Here is an 18,796-nt window from a genome sequence, read left to right as displayed (position 1 = left end):
TACATTTTAATAAGGGAAGGCAAAGCTTGACATTGGAGAGGAAGAAAAGGGGAGGGGAGTGCAGGCAGCAATAAATGGGGGTGGAGAGTGAGCAGCATGGCTAGCCTTCTCATGATATGTAATAGTTTCAGTTCAGGGACTTACTTGCATTACTGAGTCAGCCTTAGGAGGATGGGGTTGTTCCCAGGGGAACAAGGAGCTGGGGGTAGAGCAGTTAAACTGTGGCTTTACATATGTTGTTTAGAAGTGTAAAGAATCTCAGAAGATTATCTAGGTCAAATCTTTCATTTTAGAGTCGAGAAAACTGAGACTCAGCAAAATATAGTAACTTACCCAAGGTAATAAGTAGCAAGTAGCAGAGTTAGAAATGAATGAAATAAAAAGCATTTATTAAATGCTTATGCTAAGCATTGGAGATACAAATAGAAAAAGCACAACAGTTTCTGCTCTCAAAGAATTACTTTCCACTAGGATAGTAGGAGCCAGGGAAGAGTATTTTGGTCAGAGAAGTGGCAGGGATGATAAGTGGAGTAATAGGGCAATTGAATATCCACTCTGGGAAAAGTAATGTTGATTTGATTAAAGTTCCTAGGGCTAGAGGAAGGAAGTTGGAAGAGGTAGCAAAAAGAGTCCATGTCACGGACCTTTGCCAGGAAGATGGCTGGGGAGAGATGTGGTTCATCTAGGTCAAGTTTGATAAGGTAAATTATCATCAACCAAAGTCCTGGATCCCAGGGAAGAGAGGTGGAATGCAAGGTTGGAGATAGAAGAGATAGTGAGGGAATATATATTGTCAGAGAACAATTTGGTCAGTTTAGATTTGAACCTAGGTCCTTTGACTTCAAATTCAATGCTGTTTGCTTCCAGTATCTTAGTATTAGTGATTGATTATTCTGTACAGAGTATAACTAGTAAAATCCTATCTTTTTTGAATCCAGATTGCCAGAGCCTATCCTTTGGAACATATAAATTTATTAAAATATCCATCATAAAATTATTCTAACAAATAGGATTTACTTAAAAAAAAACCAGGGAAGGGGCGGCTAGGTGGCACATTGGATGGGGCACCAGCCCTGGAGTCAGGAGTACCTGGGTTCAAATCTGGTCTCAGACACTTAATAATTACCTAGCTGTGTGGCCTTGGGCAAAGCACTTAACCCCGTTTGCCTTGCAAAAAAACCTAAAAAACAAACAAACAAAAACCAGAAGCAATCTGTAATGGAAGATAGATTGCCAGTCCTGGAAAGGTGGCTATGGATTCGTTAAACTATTTGAACTACATTAAGGTAATTGATAGATATTGCTAGCAGTCTTAACTGCTGGCTAAAGGAGAGTAGGTAGGAGTAAAGTTTCTGTAACAGTTCTTTTTCTGAATCCTTCAATTAAGAACCATATTGTGACACTCATGCTCTAGTAAAATCTTTCCCCTAAGCCATGGGATATCATGGTGAAGTCAAGAAATACCACCTACAGAAAGCATGGTGGAATGGAAAAAGAACTAGACTCAAGAGTCAGACCTGGATAGGTTCTGCCACTTGTTATTTAGCCTATCTGGGCTGAACTCAGTTTCCATATTTTAAAATATAGAATTTGGAATTGTGATTTTTATAATTATTAAATGTTTTCTACAGCTTCTTAGAGCATTGAATCTGACCCTGTTTTTATAATGCCTCAAAGGTTATTGTAAAACTTCTGGTCTCTCCTCTCTAATACTCCCTCTTTAAAAAAAAATACAGCATTTGAGGATATAAGAAATTGTCATTTGTGTCATTCAAAAAAGTTACCCAGAAGTATATCAAAATATCAATATCCAATCAGCTAAGAATTCAATCCTCTTTTTTTTTTTCCAAAGAAAGCACAGAGAAACACTTAGGCTATTGACTCTCTAGACTGGCACTGTAAATCACCAGATGCCAGGAGAAGCATCTAAGGGTTTGGCCTAATTAGCCATAGCTGGCTCTTGACAGGCAGCTTTGCACTGCTTCCTTTAAAGATCTTGTTCAGAATGAAATAGACAAAAATGACTGAGATAGATGCTCTAAAAGCTTGTCTTATTGACTTTTGATTAGAAAATGGATAAAATCAAGTGAAGATTTACAAGGGTAACCGGATTTTTTTTCCCCTGGCTAACCTTGCTACTTATGGATTCATTTGATTGTAGATTTACCTTCTCTTACTTTAGCAAATGATGCCAAAGAATACTTCACAGTTAAAGAATGACTTTGTTTTCAGTCTGTCCATTCTACATCCAGCCTGGACTTCTGTCTTAACAGTTGGGAGAACTTCCTCTGAGCACTTTTTTTTTTGGTTTAGGTTTTGCAAGGCAAACGGGGTTAAGTGGCTTGCCCAAGGCCACACAGCTAGGTAATTATTAAGTGTCTGAGACCAGATTTGAACCTAGGTACTCCTGACTCCAGGGCCGGTGCTTTATCCACTGTGCCACCTAGCCAACCCCTTTTAATAATTTCTTGATACCAACACATATGTGATATTACTCTAACAAAATGACCACCTCCTTTTCTTCACATATGCAGATCATGGATGATCTCTTGATGAGTTGTGACCATCTAATAGATAGTTGGATTTGAGTCTCAGGTTATACTGTTTCAAGCTATTCAACCATTGGCAATTTTATTCCTTTCAGCCTCAGCTTCCTTAGCTGCAAAATGAAAAATAATAGCACTTCACCAGGGTTACGATGAAGATGTAAAGTATTTTGCAAGTCTACATAAATGTTGTTATTGTCATTTTTAGACTGGTGTTTATGAGGGAATTTAGAAAAAATAAAAATGACCCAGTCTGTCAAGCAGTTTAGATTCTAGGTGTGATACAAGTAAGTTTATTAGAGAAGAATCAGGAACCCTAGTGCTCTTGGTTAAACTATCTTGCTTCAGGTTCTCCATTTTATGAAAGTGACTAATATTATCTTGTCTTCCTCCCCCACTAGAGAAATCTTTAAATCAGATTTTTTTGGGGGCAGGGAATATTTGGGTGGGAGGGTGGGTAGAGTAGATCTTTAAAGTCTCTTCCAATTTTATGAGTCTCTGATGAAATCAGAATGAAAAGTAAGAACACTACCAAGTAACAGTCCTATTTATAGACACATTCTTACAGGATAAAATCTTGATTAATTGGTTCTCAACTAACTAAAACCTTAATTACTCAGACATTCTGTCCTTCCATTCCTTCCTTGTGTTTGACTTTTAGGGAAAGAGGCAAATTAATCACAGAAAAACAAGTTAGTCTCAGGGGCTTTATCGTTTTTTTCTTAAGAAAACACTTTATAAACCTTAAACTTTGGAAATAGCTCTAAAGTTACAAAGTTACCTTTCTGCTAATACCTTAGGAAATTGGCTGGTACCTCTCTCTCCCAACCTTTGCCTCACCAATTGAATTTTTATTCTATTTTGCATGACAGTGACTTCTTGGTAATGGGGTAGAAGGATCATTACAACCAAAACTAAATAGAATTTGGGGTACTGGCTTGGAGAGAAGTAGAATAGACTAACTTGCTTGTTATAGACTTAAGGAGCTGACATCTACCAAATCCATCCAGTTGTGTTTGTCCTAAGATACCCAGGTATGATTCTCTTCACTCCCTTACTTTGTGTTCCCTAAGCATTCAATTACTTTCATCCACTTGTGTAACAGTGATAATATAAATGTTGCTTTGGAAGCATCTTCAACTCTTTTATTCACAAGTTTTTGTTCCTTCCAAATTGAAATCTTGAGACACTTTAAAGCATATTAGCACTTGTTGGCACTGTAACTTTTCTTTTTCCTTTTAAGAGTTGTCAGACATATAAGCCATACACCTCTCCTGACCCCTCATTTTACAGCTGAGAAAACTGAGACTCCGAGAAGTCAAGTGATTTTTCCCACAGACATAACTAGGTCAATGGCAGAGCAAGTAACAACCCTGGTACATTCCCTCAGCTGCTCCTGCCCACCTCCCACAATGGGGGATATGAGCACTAGAGAAAGAGAACAGATACTGGCTGAGCAACTAGGTCATTTTGAGTTAATCATTCTGTTATCTCCCATTTTCTGCTGTTCTGTCTGAGTGCATTTTTGCATTACCTGCTGCCCGTTCTAACATAGATAGTTCAGGAAAAGGCTTATTAAGTCAGTGTAGGTGTATTTCCCCAAAAGCAGATCAAAAAGGTTAAATTATTCAGACTTTTAGATATCTCAAAAGTTATGTTTTCTGATTGTTAGTTTTACTCTTCAGCATATGTCTCCCCCCACCACCCCTTTCAACTTCATGTTGAACCAGATGGCATCAAAAGGAGGAGGTAAGTATGGAATTTCTAACAGGGCTGACTAATTTCCAATTGTTTAAGGACTTGGTAGGATACATTATAAAGCACTTGAATCAATGGGCCTTCAAAATGTTCCATTTTTGTTTGAATTACACTGATTCATTTGGATTGGAGATGGCACTGCACAGTAAGTATTAATGGATTCTTTGAGAATTCTGGTTTTCATTGTATAATTGTTCCACTCTGTGATAAATTACAGTATAATTTTATTCAAAAATGGGGAAAAAATTCTCATCTTGACATTTCCTTCCAGCTCTAAAATTCTTTGGCCGGAAACAAGTACTAACTTATATGAGCTCCCCATTTTACATTAAACATTCCTAAAAGTTTAGGCTAGTTAGTCAGAAATCTTTATGGATATGAACTTGAACTATTTTAATATTTAAGTTGTTTTTTCAGATTTGAGAACTCAAGAATGGATTTGTATTCCTATGTGTATCATGTACTTTATTTAAGAGATGGATTCAGAAAGATTTTCTTTTGGCTTTTTGCAAGGCAATGGAGTTAAATGACTTGCCCAAGGTCACACAAGTAGGTAATTATTAAGTATCTGAGGTTGGACTTGAACTCAGGTCCTCTTAACTCCAGGGCCAGTGCTCTATCCACTGTACCATCTAGCTGCTCCCAGAAAGATTTCTTAAAGTGAAGTAGAACTATGGAAATTCTGTCCATGTACAAGATGATAGATGAGTTTTCAAATGAGAGGGACATGAGATACTGGACACTTTTGATGAATCTCTGAGTTAGTGTCTTTTTTTGGCTAAGTTAAGTTGAAAAGAAAGGGCCTAGGAATTGGGTACTGAACTGAGTGGTAGTAAAAACTGATTTTTTTAAAACCAAGTTAGATGTATACAAATCCAAGCACAAGGTTTTTTTTTACTTTACAACTTTTTTCCCCCTTTTTCACAAAGGATTTGCCGTGAGTCTTCAAGTGATCTTGTCCAATCCAAAAGCTGTATTTAAGCGCCGTGGGTCCCAGCCAGGGATGCAAGAATCTGATTTTCTAAAACAGATAACAACAGTTGAGGAACTAGAACCAAAAGCAAACAACTGCACCAAGGTATTCATTCATTTTACCAGTGTTCCTTAACCTTAACTCTTAATTGCAATTGGGGGCCCTACCCTAAATTAACATTTTTATTTTCCCTTAGGTTCTGGTATGGCACACTCGAACAGAAAAGGTAAATTTAGCTAATGAGCCAAAGTACCACCTGGACACTGTTAAAATTGAGGTCTAACCTGAAGAGGGAAGCAGGGTTTGCATGACCATGATGGACAAATGGCTGGGGCAAAGGATGTCTCCTACAGCTTAGGCTGCAAAAGCATTCAGGTATTGCTCACTCTTCTACAGTGCAACAGCCCCGATTTTCATCTGATGGACATCAGTACAAACAAATCAGATGGTGTAAAAATGGATGCTTTGTCTTCCCTAGTTTGCATGTTTCCCCTCACCATTTCAATTACATACAATCAATCACCTGAAAGATCTATATATCATCAAGAGAAAATGAAACTGCAAGGGAACAAACATTTCCAATTAGTTCCTTTTTATAGTGTTTTTTCCTTCTTGTCTTCCTCCTTTCCTCCCCTTTCCCCCAACATCTTAATTGGTGAAGCTGCAGGTTTTTAGGAACAAATGAGTGATATGTTGACAAGGTGTTCCTGACATCTCAGTAGGAAATGATTCCTTCAAGATGAGTGGCAAAATATATTTAAAGAAATAAAAACCACAAAAAGGGTCAATGGATTCATCTGTTTAATATAGGGAAATAACATTTTGTCAATACTAGGCACCATAAAATGTAAACACAATTACTGTCATAAACCTGGATATACCTTCAAGGATTAAAAGTACTATTTTGTAGATACCCTGTATGCATCTAGTGCAAGGAGTGCTCTGCAGCTTAGCACTATGTACATAAGAAGTGATCCCAATTATAGGAGGAGACTCAGAAAAGACCCGGAAATTTTATTCTTTGAATAGATTAAATTTTGTGGTAACATCCAGGTTTATCTTCCTTTTACTAACCGTGTTCCCTGTTAAACACACCATAACAACATCACAGTGAAATGAAAGATGAAATAAAATAATTTTGATACACTAGAAAACAGTGTTCAGTGATACATTTACATTCTATTTATATGATTAAACATCTGTTCATATAGTACCTTTCTACAGGATTACTGGCTAATTTGGGGGCAGGGTTTATACTGTTAGAGGTATTACTAACATGATAACTACTTCCCTTATATGCAAACAGTAGACCTATAATCTTATTGAGAATAAAACTGATTATGTGAATTGAGCAAGCAGCTTCTCTGAGCATATGGTTTATGAAATCATGTATAGTATGAAAAAAGCTGCCAGTGACGTTAATATGGATTCTCAACCTGCTTTTTACCACATCAAATTTAATCAATAGAGACCAACACGGTCAGTCAGTTTAAGTCTTAATATGAACAAGTGGGGGAAAAAGAATCTGTACATGAATAAACGGGGAACTAGATGCATTTATCAAGGAATGTCAGGAGTGATGATTCTGGATGAAACTCCTATTGCAGTTTTCATTTCCACAGCTGTGTGCTGAGAGTCTGACCCGATGAGCTTCCAGACCATCCTGCTGTTGTATTGGGGGGTTGGCCAAAACCCACAGAACTGCTAGCACTGGTGATGTTCATTCCAGCCATTTGCTGATTCATCTGTGAAACACAGAAGTGGTTTGGAAATTAATCAGAAAGGAAATATCAAGTACCATTCCTTGGCAATTTATGGATTATATATATTGTCATAGCTTAAGTTATGCTTTCCCCCAAAATATGTTGAATATAGCCTAGTATAAGTTTCATTTTAAAGATGGGTATTTTTTTTCCTTTAAAAAGAACAATTTCCAGGGGCAATCAATATTTAGACCAATGAAAACTGTAAAAATAGTCTTATGTAAGGAAGTGGCTGCTAATGTTGGTCTGAGCAGTTATCATCGCCAGTAAGAGACACCAAAAAGCTAAGCCTAAAAAATCCAAACAAATTAAACACAAAAAATAAAGCCTACTTACTTTCAAAAGAAACAAAGCTGAGAAGAAGATCTCATGTGTTTTCTATGTGTTCATGTCATATAGCCTTTTAATAAAGGAATTTTAGAGTAGCCACAAAGGGGAAAGTCATCAAAAAAGATTCAATAAAAAAAAGAAGACATCTTCAGTACAAAAGAGTCCCAAAGAAAGTCAAATCAAAAGCTTGCTAAGTTTTAGAAAAGAATGGGTTAGGTTGCTGCTTTGGGATGAAAAAAGAAAATAAATGTTAGCAGTCTGACTATTCTCGCTTACTAGACAAAAAAAAAATGCAAATATTCAAATTTGGGCAAAGACAATTCAAAACTCGATTACAAACTAAATTTGTATGGCATGTATCAACATCAACGTGAGCAATTGCAGTGCTTTTTACTTACATGTACCAAAACAAACTTAATTATGTTTTTCAATAATGATTTCTATGGATATGATTCCTTTGGATCCAATTTCTGATCATAAACAATCTAACATTTTTTATCTGTTTTTTTAAATAAAACCCACAGGAATGTAGACATAAAAACACAAGCAGTATGATAGCAATGTATTCAATGAGCTTTTAACACTTCAGAAATTGAAACATTTAGAAAGTCAGATGCTACTAAATTATGCCTATCATACCAAAACTGCACAATACAGATACTATGTAGTTCCTTGCCAAAATTTCCATTTTTAATACACTGTTAAGTGTATTAAGTGACTTTTTAAGGTACTAAAATAGGATATCTTAACATATCCTTCAAAATGAAGGCTTGATTGCAAAAAAATACCCTCCTGAATTGCCTACCAATATCCTAATGAAAAAAAGGAAGATTTTTAGATTTGCCTAATATTTACCTTACTATCATATTTATTTCATGGTGCTTATGATCCCTGAAGATTAAGACAAACATTGCCCAAATGAGAGAGAGAGAGAGAGAGAGAGAGAGAGAGAGAGAGAGAGAGAGAGAGTGTGTGTGTGTGTTTAGAGGTAGAAATGCTACTTCCCACCCTGCTTCAACTACTGCTAGAAGCAGTAAAAATTTCCCCAAACCTCATGCCTGATGGCAGCAGTCACTGGAGGGTATCTCTGCCATCTGTCAGTAGTACAGAGTGGTGTGTGCATGAAAGCAGAAGCCCAATGCTTTAGCAGCTGGGAAGAAATGAGTTTTATTGTGATCCTAGTTTGAAGTCTGCATTTTTATATAGAAAACTCCAAGTCAGCCTTATACACTTGACTGGATTACATCCTGGAGCATAACTCGAAAATGATAAGCAATAATGCTAGCTCGTATCCTATAAAGCAGGTCAACAGTTAATGAAAGCAATCCATTCCTCTCTTCTTCAGTAAATGAATAGGTATTATAAAACTGTTTATATGTATCTTCTAATAACTGCCATTTTTCCTATCAGATGGCAAATAGGGGCAACTAGATATAATCAAGAAAGATTAGCAACACCACTAAAATTACTGTCCTTGTGACTTAAGGTGTCAAGAGTAAGACATTCAATTATCCACAAAAAACCAAAAACAGCATCTGATTCTCAGGGAAGACTCTGTCCTAATCGATACATTCGTCTCTGCGGCTGTAGGTTTCTTGAGATTCCTTGAAGACAGAAATTTATGTCGTATACACAATCTAAAAAAATTATTAGCAAAAATTATATCCTCTCAAATCTCCTAATTAGTAAATTGATAAATTTGGGTTCATATTCTATTTCTCTCATATTAGGGAATCTTTAAAGATTAATATTTATAATGCAAGTGCAACCTTCTGGGTCTTATTGCTTTTATGTCCCCTTTTCTCCTCTCTGGCTAGAATTGGAAGCTCTCACAGGCATTCTTAAAGAAGGGCTCCAGAGGAGAATTTGGCAACTATATAGACTGGTGAGTCTCCTGTCCAAACCCAGAAAAGTTGCTGTAACCCATTAACAAAGCTGAAGGAAATGCCTAGACCCAAGTGATAACCAAAGGCCACTCAAAGAAAAAAAAGAGGCAGCAAGTTATCATAGAATTGAGTGTTATATTTTGTTATTGAGAGATGGCCTTTTTTTAAAAAACAAGTAGATAAATGGGAACTTCTTTGGGTGGAAAAGTACTGTGAATATTATTTCCCTAGGAATTGTTGATATCAGGTTTATATAACATTTTTACAATCTGGAAAAAGAATGAGTACACAATATCTTCAAAGTTTGTAGATGACACTAACACTTAACAGGTATAAAAAGGTCACATGATTGTATGAAAAGGGGAAGATGAACTTTAATGCACAAAGTATCAAAATGCATCTGAGAGAAAAACTTATATTTGGAAGGATGAGATCTAATTATGGCCTAGGAAAAAAATGACTTGTCCCTTATAGTGTTACCCATAGCTATGCTGCTGAGTTAAATCAAAAACCCAAACCCCAAACCCAGGAAGTATGTTAGAAAAAGAAAACAATATCCTGCTTTTGTAAGAATCTATGTTGTGTCTACACCTGGAATACAGTGTTCTGGATGGTCACATTTTCGGACTATAAGACATTTAGAACTTGGCAGGAGAGCAATTTTCATATGAGGTTGCAATGAAAAAGTTAAATTAATTTTAGTCTAAAAAGAATGGACTTTGATGTAAAAGTTTATAAAGTTTAATTATAGAATGAGCAGGGATTTACTCACCCAATACTAGAACTAGAGAACATTGTAGAATAGTTTTAGTAAGAGGAAATTCATGAATGAATGATCTATCATCATTTGTACTTAAAGAAAATTTTTTTTTTGTTTAGATTGATAACATTCCATATGGGACACCAGACCTAATCTGGTATGACTTTTCACATGTTTGTGATTTGACCATTATGATGTTTCCCTATTATCTGAACATTAAAAAAAAAATTAAAAATCCATTAGGGAAAAAGCTCAAGTTTACTAAAACTTTTGTTCCTATGGTTCAAAAGTCAAGGAAAGTGGTTTCTTTATATTACAAATCCAAATCCTGCTCTTGAACATTGTAACAGGTTCATATTAAGCAATCAAGTATAGTCCAGGCATTGTGCTAGACATGGGGGATAGATACTTCCTACTGCAACTGGGTTAGAATATCTGTTGACAACATGTTTACAGGTTTCTAAATTCATTTGATTTATGAGGACTCAAAATATTAAATATATTACCCACAACTAAAAAGCATCTCCTTCACAGCAGTACAGTTAACTAAGAATTAAAACTAAAATAACATAAATGAATGTGCTCTTTTTAGTTTGGAAAAAAGCTGGAAAGCAAAAGCCTCATACCTGAGAGAGGTTCCACTGGGGCTGCTGAGTTTGTTGGATACCAAACTTATTCTGTGCTGCTCCCATTTGTCCAACCATTCCTCCTTGGGACCCGACCACATTTTGAGGAAGTGGCATCACACCAGTTTGTGCATTTCCCACAAACCCATTGGGCATTGCCATGCCAACCATCATGCTTGTATTTTGTCCCATGACGGGTACTGATTGTCCCATCATGTTTCCCATGATTCCAGTGGCTGCAGGCACAGGTACTCCCATGGATGGAAAGCCTTGAAACTGAGTTGGTGCTTGTGAGGTAAATGGCATAGTTGAAGGACCCATAAACATACCTGCATTATAGGGGGAAAAAAAGAAAAGGAATCTAACACTCTGCTTCTACTAACAACTCTAGTAACCCTTTTACTATCCTTCTGTGGACTATGTACGATTGTTTAATTTGTTCATTTCTAACAGGAAAAGCTGTAAGGTGAATCTAGTTTGATTTGACTAGTTGTTTCAGCACACTTCTGAGAAGGCCACCTCCCTACCAGCTTATGGACACTGAGTTAGCATTACATGAGCAAAACCCCAAGCGTAGAATTCATTCAACAGCTCCCAAACAAATGATTTGGGATTATCTACTTTTTCAGATTACTTCTAACACTTCTTCTTCAACTGTATAAATAAATGAGAGTTGACTATAGTTTGGCTTTGATGGAAAGCTTTTAGAGTTGTTTCCCAGTACAATTTCCACTTTAAATAGAGAATTGTTTCTACTGTTTTTGAGGAAATAATGTGAAATACACTCAAGCTATATAGACAATAAAACTTAAGAGTTCTGGTTTCATTTCAATGATGATGATGATGATGATGATGTTCAAACCATCTTGGAAGATATATGAAATTCAACTTGTCTTTTGTTTACATGCAGAGACTACTGCATCTTGTATACAGTCAAAACTTCATGCAGATCAAATTTTATCAGTCCAAGTTAATTTCTTTTCTAGAAGCCTGTGAAACTGTATTAAGTGATATGTGAATAGCTTGTTAATTCTAAATGAATAAAATTTTTGAATCCTATATTTACCCTTTAATGCTGTTTTCATTTCAGTTTTTAATTGTGCAAATTGCAAGAGTAAATGCATCCATCTCACTTCTAAATAACAGAGGACATATTCAATTGATACTACATGATGAATTCACATAGCTAAAACCCGCATGGAGTACAATGTGCACATATGGAACTGAAACCTTCGAAAATTAAAAACCTGAAGCACTTGGTTGCTGAATGGTCCCTGTCCCATACAAGGATAGGATGGAGTCTTTGGAGAGCTGTTTTTTTGCTGATTCTTCTGATTTTGTAGTTGGCTCAGTGAACAGATCCAGATCTGCAGATCCAGCAGCTAAAGAGGCAGCTACTGGAACCGTGGGGGGCCCCTGAAAACACATACATCAAAATAGGCAGCTGAAAAAACTTAAGAGCAGGTTTTCAAATTAAACCACAGTTCACTGTGTTTTAATGGTGGCTCAAAATCCATACATAAACAAATTATAAAATTGTTTAGAAATAAAATAACTGAGGACAATTCAAAATCCTATACCAATGAAAGTTAGTTTTACTGCTTCTTAATTACACTAATACTGTCTTTCCCTTCTTCTCTGCCAGTTTTAAAATGTATTATTCCTTGGTTTAAAGGAGATCTCTAAAACTAGACTATAGTATTGTGATGGTTCAACACTTAATTTGTTTTTTAACAATCAACAGTAATCTTAACCCCAAATTTTTACCAGAATATTATTATCTATAAAATGCTTCCAATTTATTCAGAAACTGTGATCAGTCTTCTAATTACTCTTTGTATATTCTTCACAAGTTTTTTGAGAAAGACAAATTGGCAAGTCAATATGATATAAACTTAGTCCCTATAATATAATGTAGTCTATGAAGGTTCCTGACTACAAAGGCAGGAGAATGGATTAATCCAATTTCATTAAAAAAAAAAATTAAATGGACATGGATACAGTGATCAATTTGACTAACCAAAATAATTAATACTCCAAATGGTTAATCAAGGTTTTAATTAATTTGATTGAAAACTATTTTGCTCTGAAATTTTGCTAAAAACTTAATACTATAAAAGGTTTTGTATGATTCTTATTTGCTGTCCCATACCACTTAAAAATATTTAGCCCCTTCTTCAACTGATGAATTTTTTTTTTTTAGGTTTTTGCAAGGCAAATGGGGTTAAGTGGCTTGCCCAAGGCCACACAGCTAGGTAATTATTAATTGTCTGAGACCGGATTTGAACCCAGGTACTCCTAACTCCAGGGCCAGTGCTATGCCACCTAGCTGCCCCAAAACTGATGACATTTTTAAACCATTATTTTATATATAAAATCTTTTAAAAATAGAAGTAGAAGCTTAGAGGACTGACTTCAGTCAACCTGAGTCTAAGTTTATATCTACACTGACTACCTGATCCTGGGCAAGTCATCTAATTTGACCTTTTAAAACTACGAGATACTACCTCTTAAACTGCAATTTTGTATTGGGAAAGATAACTAACTTGATGGGAGTTTCTTATGTGAATTAAATCATGGGTCCTAACTAACCTGGACCTCAGCTATAAAAAAACAAACATTAGCTCCTCCACCAAAGTCCTACTTCTGTTTCACTCTGATGTAGAGGTGACTGGGGAAAAAAAAAAGGAGAAAAACAAACAAGTGACTAAAACAGTGGTTGTGCCTGAGCAGGGCAAGCTCTGGAGCAAAAGGCCAGTGAACTAATAGTGCCAGAGAGAGACAGTAGTCTGTAGAAACTAATGATCACGGTCAGAAGTATCACATCAGAAGGAGATATCCTCTTTTTCACTAGACAGAAAGTTCAGAATTAATTTTTTCAAGCAGCGGCTACAGTCAGTTATTTTGCTAAAGAAATAATTAGCAAATACAAAAATACAAACCATTTCTATTAAGTTCTATTTAGCTATACTACATAAAGGGGTACAAAAAACCCCCCAGCATTTATATGTATGCTGTGTTCTCTCTCTCTCTCTCTCTCTCTCTCTCTCTCTCTGATAGGTTTTTTTTATTATACTGAAAATGCTATAAAAATTACCATTAAGTTGATAAGATTTTTCTATAAATTAAAAAAAGGAAAGTAAAGAAGCTACATATTATATCTACAATTTAACTAAAAAAATCCTAAAACTTTATACTCATAACATTGAAAAGCACATTACAACCAAGGCAGGCTAGATATTTTTAAAATAATTCAGATAGTAAGACTTTTTTAAGGGAAATTTTTTGGAGCTAAAACATTCTTCCTTTAAGCTGATCACTATCTTTTAAAAATTTTTAAATGCGACATGATTAAAAAAGAATATTGTATACTACAAAGGTCTCTGAATATCATTAAAACCCCTGAAATCAATGCTACTGATGAATTCAAATATAGCCAAACAACTTTGCTTATGTTTATGTCTGTGTGAACAATTCTTGGTTGTTTGTGGGTGAGCTGAATTTTAGCATTGTTTACTTTACTCATCAACATTAGAAATTTGCTTATAACACTACAGTCTCTTTAGTTTTTTCAATTTGTGTTATCCAGATTAAAAAAATTCATGTCCAAACTCTGGCAAGAGAAGGGGATTAATTACTGCAGAGTTCTATTGCTCATGTAAATATAATGTTATGTTATCTCTGCTGATAGCAAGTAGTAGCCTTCCTCACTCACTGGGATAGAACTTAAAATGGCTAAATATCAAACTTCAGTGAATACTCAACTCTCCAAATCTGTTTTTGATGACTTATTTGGGTTTTTTTTAGGCTTTTTTTTTTGCAAGGCAAACAGGGTTAAGTGGCTTGCCCAAGGCTACACAGCTAGTTAATTATTAAGTGTCTGAGACAGGATTTGAACCCAGGTACTCCTGACTCCAGGGCCAGTGCTTTATCCACTACGCCACCTAGCTGCCCTGACTTATAATTACCTAGCTGTGTGGCCTTGGGCAAGCTACTTAACCCCGTTTGCCTTGCAAAAACCTAAAAAAAAAAAATTCCTGATAAAGAAGAGTGCACCATGAGTCTATTGCATGTGTGCTTGGGGCAGTACTATTTCCCTTACCAAAAGGGCAGCTTCCTTCTGAGTTCTAGTGGCTGAGCAAATAAGCATAGGGCAGGTGACCATTCTAGTCTGTGTGTTTATAGGAAGATTGTTTCCAGTTTCTACCACCCAAAGGTTTAGATATAAATAGTCCCAGAATTACCAATATTAAGATGCTATAGATCTCTAATAGTTTCTCCCAACATGTATTTAACCAGTCCCATATTGGGAGCTGGGGGAGGGGGGGGCTAATATGGGGGGGGGGCAGGAATTCCCAGAAACTCGCCCCCCCAAAACTCCAAAGCCATCAAATTATGAATCTAGCCAATATTTAGAAGAGCAGAAACCCACAGAAAGACCGAGTGTCACAATTACCCAGTCCAAGACAACTTAAATGATCCACAGGAAAGGTCTGTTTCACTGGTAATGGGGTTGGAAAGAGCTGCCGTGCAACTGGGCCACTACACTGGAGCAATCCAGCTTCAGCCTTCTAGCAACAGCCCATTGGGGGGGGGGCCCTGTGTCCAGGACAACGGGTTGGTTTCTGGACCTCTTGGCCCAGGGACCTCTGGGACTACTTGAGGGGTTGGTGAGAGAACTCTGCTGCACCAGAGTAGGTGTGGAGCATGAGCCAGCACCGGCCCCCAGAGCAGGCCTGTGGCAAGAACCTGTGGAGCCACCCAGCACTTCCAGAGTGCTCAGCCTACAGACTGGGGGAGGGAACAGACTGCAGAGGTATCTTTGCTAATCTTTGAGCAGGCTTCTGCTGCTTTGCCCATACTCAGATCCAGGTCACTGTCTGGACCCCTATACTACAAGAGAGGAGCAGGGACCCTCTTCACAGCTTCAGGGCAGAGGAGAGTGCTTGTGGTCATCCACAGACTAGAGCACAGGCTAGGACAGCAGTGAGAGCCTCTCAAAAGACCTTGGAGGAATTAAGGTCTCTGTGGGGTGTCCCAACCCCCCTCCAAAAGCTTTAGAAGTGGGGTAAATCATTCATAGACTGAGGAAATGAGCAAACAACAGAAAAAGAAGAATCTGGACCATACAAAATTACATTGTCCTATGGAGGATCAAAATACACACTCAGAAGATGACAAAGTTGAAGTTTCTGTATCCAAAGCTTCCAAGAAAAATAGGAAATGGGCTCAGATAATAGGAGAGCTCAAAAAAAGACTTTGAAAAACAAGGGAGGTAGAGGAAAAGGGGGGGGGGAGAAATGAGAGCGGTGGAGATAAATCATGAAAAAGTCAGCAGCTTGATTAAAGAAATACAAAAAAAATTTTGAAGAAAATAACATGTTAAAAACCAGTTTAGAGGGGACAGCTAGGTGGCACAGCACCATCCTGGAGTCAGGAAGACCAGAGTTCAAATCTAGCCTAGCTGTGTGACCTTGGGCAAGTCACTTAACCCCTCTGCCTTAAATACATAAAGTTAAAAAAAAAAGAGTTTAGGCCAAATGGAGAAAGCAACTCAAAAGGCAAAAGGAAGCGAATGCCTTAAAAAAGCAAAATTGGTCAGTTGGAAAGGGAGATAAAAAAGCTCTCTGAAGAAAATAAATCCTTCAAAATGAGGAATGGAGCTAAAGGAAGCTAATGACTTTATGAGAAATCTAGAAACAATAAAATAATACAAAAAGAATGAAAAACTAGAATGTGAAATATCTCATTGGAAAAACAAGAGACCTGAAAAACAGATCCAGAGAGATAATTTAAAATTTATTGGGCTACCTGAAATTCATGACCATGAAAAGAGCCTAGACTTCATTTTTCAAGAAATAATCCAGCAAAATTGCCCTGAGATCCTAGAAGCTGAGGGTAAAATAGAATTTGAGGAAATCCACTGATCATCTCCTGAGATCCCCCCCCCCAAAAAAAACTCCCAGGAATATTATAGCCTAATTCCAGAACTCCTAAGTCAAAGAAAAAATACTGCAAGCAGTCAGAACAAAACAATTCAAATATTGTAGTACCTCTGTCAGCATTACACAGGATTTGGCAGTTTACATTAAGGGCTCATAGGGCTTGATATTCCAGAAGGCAAAAGAGCTTGGTTTACAAGCAAGAATCAACTACTCAGCAATATCCTCTTTCAGAGGAAAAGATGGGCATTCAATGAAATAGGAGACTTTCCTGTTGAACAACCAGAACTGAACAGAAAGCTTGACCTCCAAGTACAAGACTTAGGTGAAGCATAGAGAGGGTGGACGAGAAGGTCTAATTATGATGCATTTAATGACACTGTACTGTGTGTATTCCTGCATGGGAAGAAGATACTAAAAACTCATGAACTTTCTCATTTATAAGAGCACATATAGACAAGGCACAGGAGGAAGTTGAATATAATGGTATAATATAGTATAAAGATGGAGGCGATAAAGAAAAGTACGGGGACAAAGGAAAAGGAAAGATAGAGTGGGCTAAGATATTTCATATGAAAGAGTAAAAAAAAAAGCTTTTGCAATGGAGTGGAAAGGGAGAAAGCAAGGGGGAATGAGTGAGTCTTCATTTTCATTGGAAATGGCTCAATGAAGAAATAACATAAACACTTAAGAGGGTATAGAAATCTATCTTACCCTAGAGAAAAAATGAGAGGAAAGGGATGGGATGGGGGAGGGGGGGGAATAGATGATAGAAGAGAGGGAAGATCATGGAAGAGGGTAATCTGATACAATACACTTCTAAGAAAGACAGGGTGAAAAGAGAGAATAGAATAAATAAGAATAGGGAGGAATAGAATGGAGGGAAATACAGCTAGTAATAGCAACTGTAGGAAAAGATATTGAAGCAACTTCTCTGATGGAGTTATGATAAAGAAAGCAACTCATCCTAGAGATGGAGCCGATGGAATCTGAACACAGACTGAAGTTCACTTCTTTTTCTCTCACTTCATTTCTCTATCTTTTTTGAGGGAGGGGGGTTTATTGTTTTCTTTTGTAATGGGATTATTGTAATGATATGAAAATAAATAAACCACATGTTGGAAGCTCCCTGAAGACACCAAATTGTGAGGTAAGCAAACCAGATACTTCCCTGGGTGGAGGCAAAGAAATATTGTACTTTGTTCTAACAGAACAGTGCAGCTGAGGGACTGAACTGTGAAAGGCTTTTGCGGTTCCCTTGTCAGAGAAATCTATGATATTATGGATTCTATGTAAGGGGCGGTCAGAACCAATTTTAATATTTTTTATAAATGTACCTATTTTAATGCCCCATATAATGCAATAAATCGCTTTTGTTACAATGAAAGTTCAAAGCATTCAGTGCAGAGTAATAAAAGGGTACAAAATTTTCAAACACTGTCCTGTATAAGCTCAAGCTCTAAAAATATAAACTTAAAAAAAGCTCATAAATGAATCTCAGTCACTGCAAGGAAAAGTCATTTGAACTGACCAATTTCAAAGAGTTATATTTTGAATCTATGTTTGATTGCCATTTAATCAAGATTATAAACCTTGTGAATTGTTGAATGTTTATTCACAGAATTTTATATTGTGCTACCACTCCCCATGTCAATATAAGTACAAGCTACTCATTATACTATACTACTATATTATTATATTATACTATACTATATTTAGATTGAAAAGATTTATAATAAAGCAGACTAATCAAAAATATTTTCTGTCCAATATGTTGAGAGTCATTAGAGAGATTATATTAAATATTTATCTTCTCTGAAGAAAAACAACGCTGAAAAGAATGAATCTGTACTCAGAGCCCCTTTCCACAAGTTTCAGATATGATGATTTAATCATTGGCTTAGATATTGAACAAATGCCACACATGGTATACTGGAAGCTAACATAGGAGGTAATTCTTAGAATTAATCCAAAGAAGCCTGGCAAATATAACAGCCTCACCAGAATGCCAGAAAAAATAAATTACTTTTCATGCAGACTGTCAAATATACCAGATCTCTCTTTTGGAAAGCCATGATACTAGAATAATATCAATTTTTTTCTTGTTTCATGAACTCTCATCTCTGCACAAACAATCAAAAGATGAGTGATTTATCAATCACCATTAACTAAACTATATAACTGCAAAGTTTTTAAATATTTCACAAGTTTT

The 18,796-nt window shown here is 36.5% G+C and overlaps 2 protein-coding genes across 8 annotated transcripts in view; one reads left to right on the top strand and one right to left on the bottom strand.

Annotated features, from left to right (window-relative positions):
• The window catches only part of B3GAT2 (beta-1,3-glucuronyltransferase 2), a 92,125-nt gene extending 80,432 nt beyond the window's left edge, over positions 1-11,693 (top strand). The window contains exons 3-4 of the mRNA XM_074237314.1: positions 5,234-5,382; positions 5,474-11,693. Of these exons, the coding sequence (XP_074093415.1) occupies positions 5,234-5,382; positions 5,474-5,560 (236 nt within the window). The 3' untranslated portion in view covers positions 5,561-11,693. The remainder of the gene's footprint in view (positions 1-5,233; positions 5,383-5,473) is intronic.
• SMAP1 (small ArfGAP 1) overlaps positions 3,033-18,796 on the bottom strand; it is a 274,830-nt gene continuing 259,066 nt past the window's right edge. For 3 of the 7 annotated variants that reach the window (XM_074237307.1, XM_074237310.1, XM_074237311.1), the window contains exons 9-11: positions 11,890-12,058; positions 10,643-10,971; positions 4,268-7,022 (exon numbers count right to left, since the gene is read on the bottom strand). In XM_074237307.1, coding sequence (XP_074093408.1) covers positions 6,888-7,022; positions 10,643-10,971; positions 11,890-12,058 — 633 coding nt within the window. In that variant the 3' untranslated portion in view covers positions 4,268-6,887. Of the gene's footprint in view, positions 7,023-10,642; positions 10,972-11,889; positions 12,059-18,796 lie in introns of all 7 variants that reach the window. The other 4 variants (XM_074237312.1, XM_074237309.1, XM_074237313.1 and 1 more) reach the window with 4 other exon arrangements.

Source organism: Macrotis lagotis, chromosome 5, assembly GCF_037893015.1.
Source record: "Macrotis lagotis isolate mMagLag1 chromosome 5, bilby.v1.9.chrom.fasta, whole genome shotgun sequence".
Classification (NCBI taxonomy): Eukaryota; Metazoa; Chordata; class Mammalia; order Peramelemorphia; family Peramelidae; genus Macrotis; species Macrotis lagotis.
This window is presented reverse-complemented; position numbering and strand designations above follow the sequence as displayed.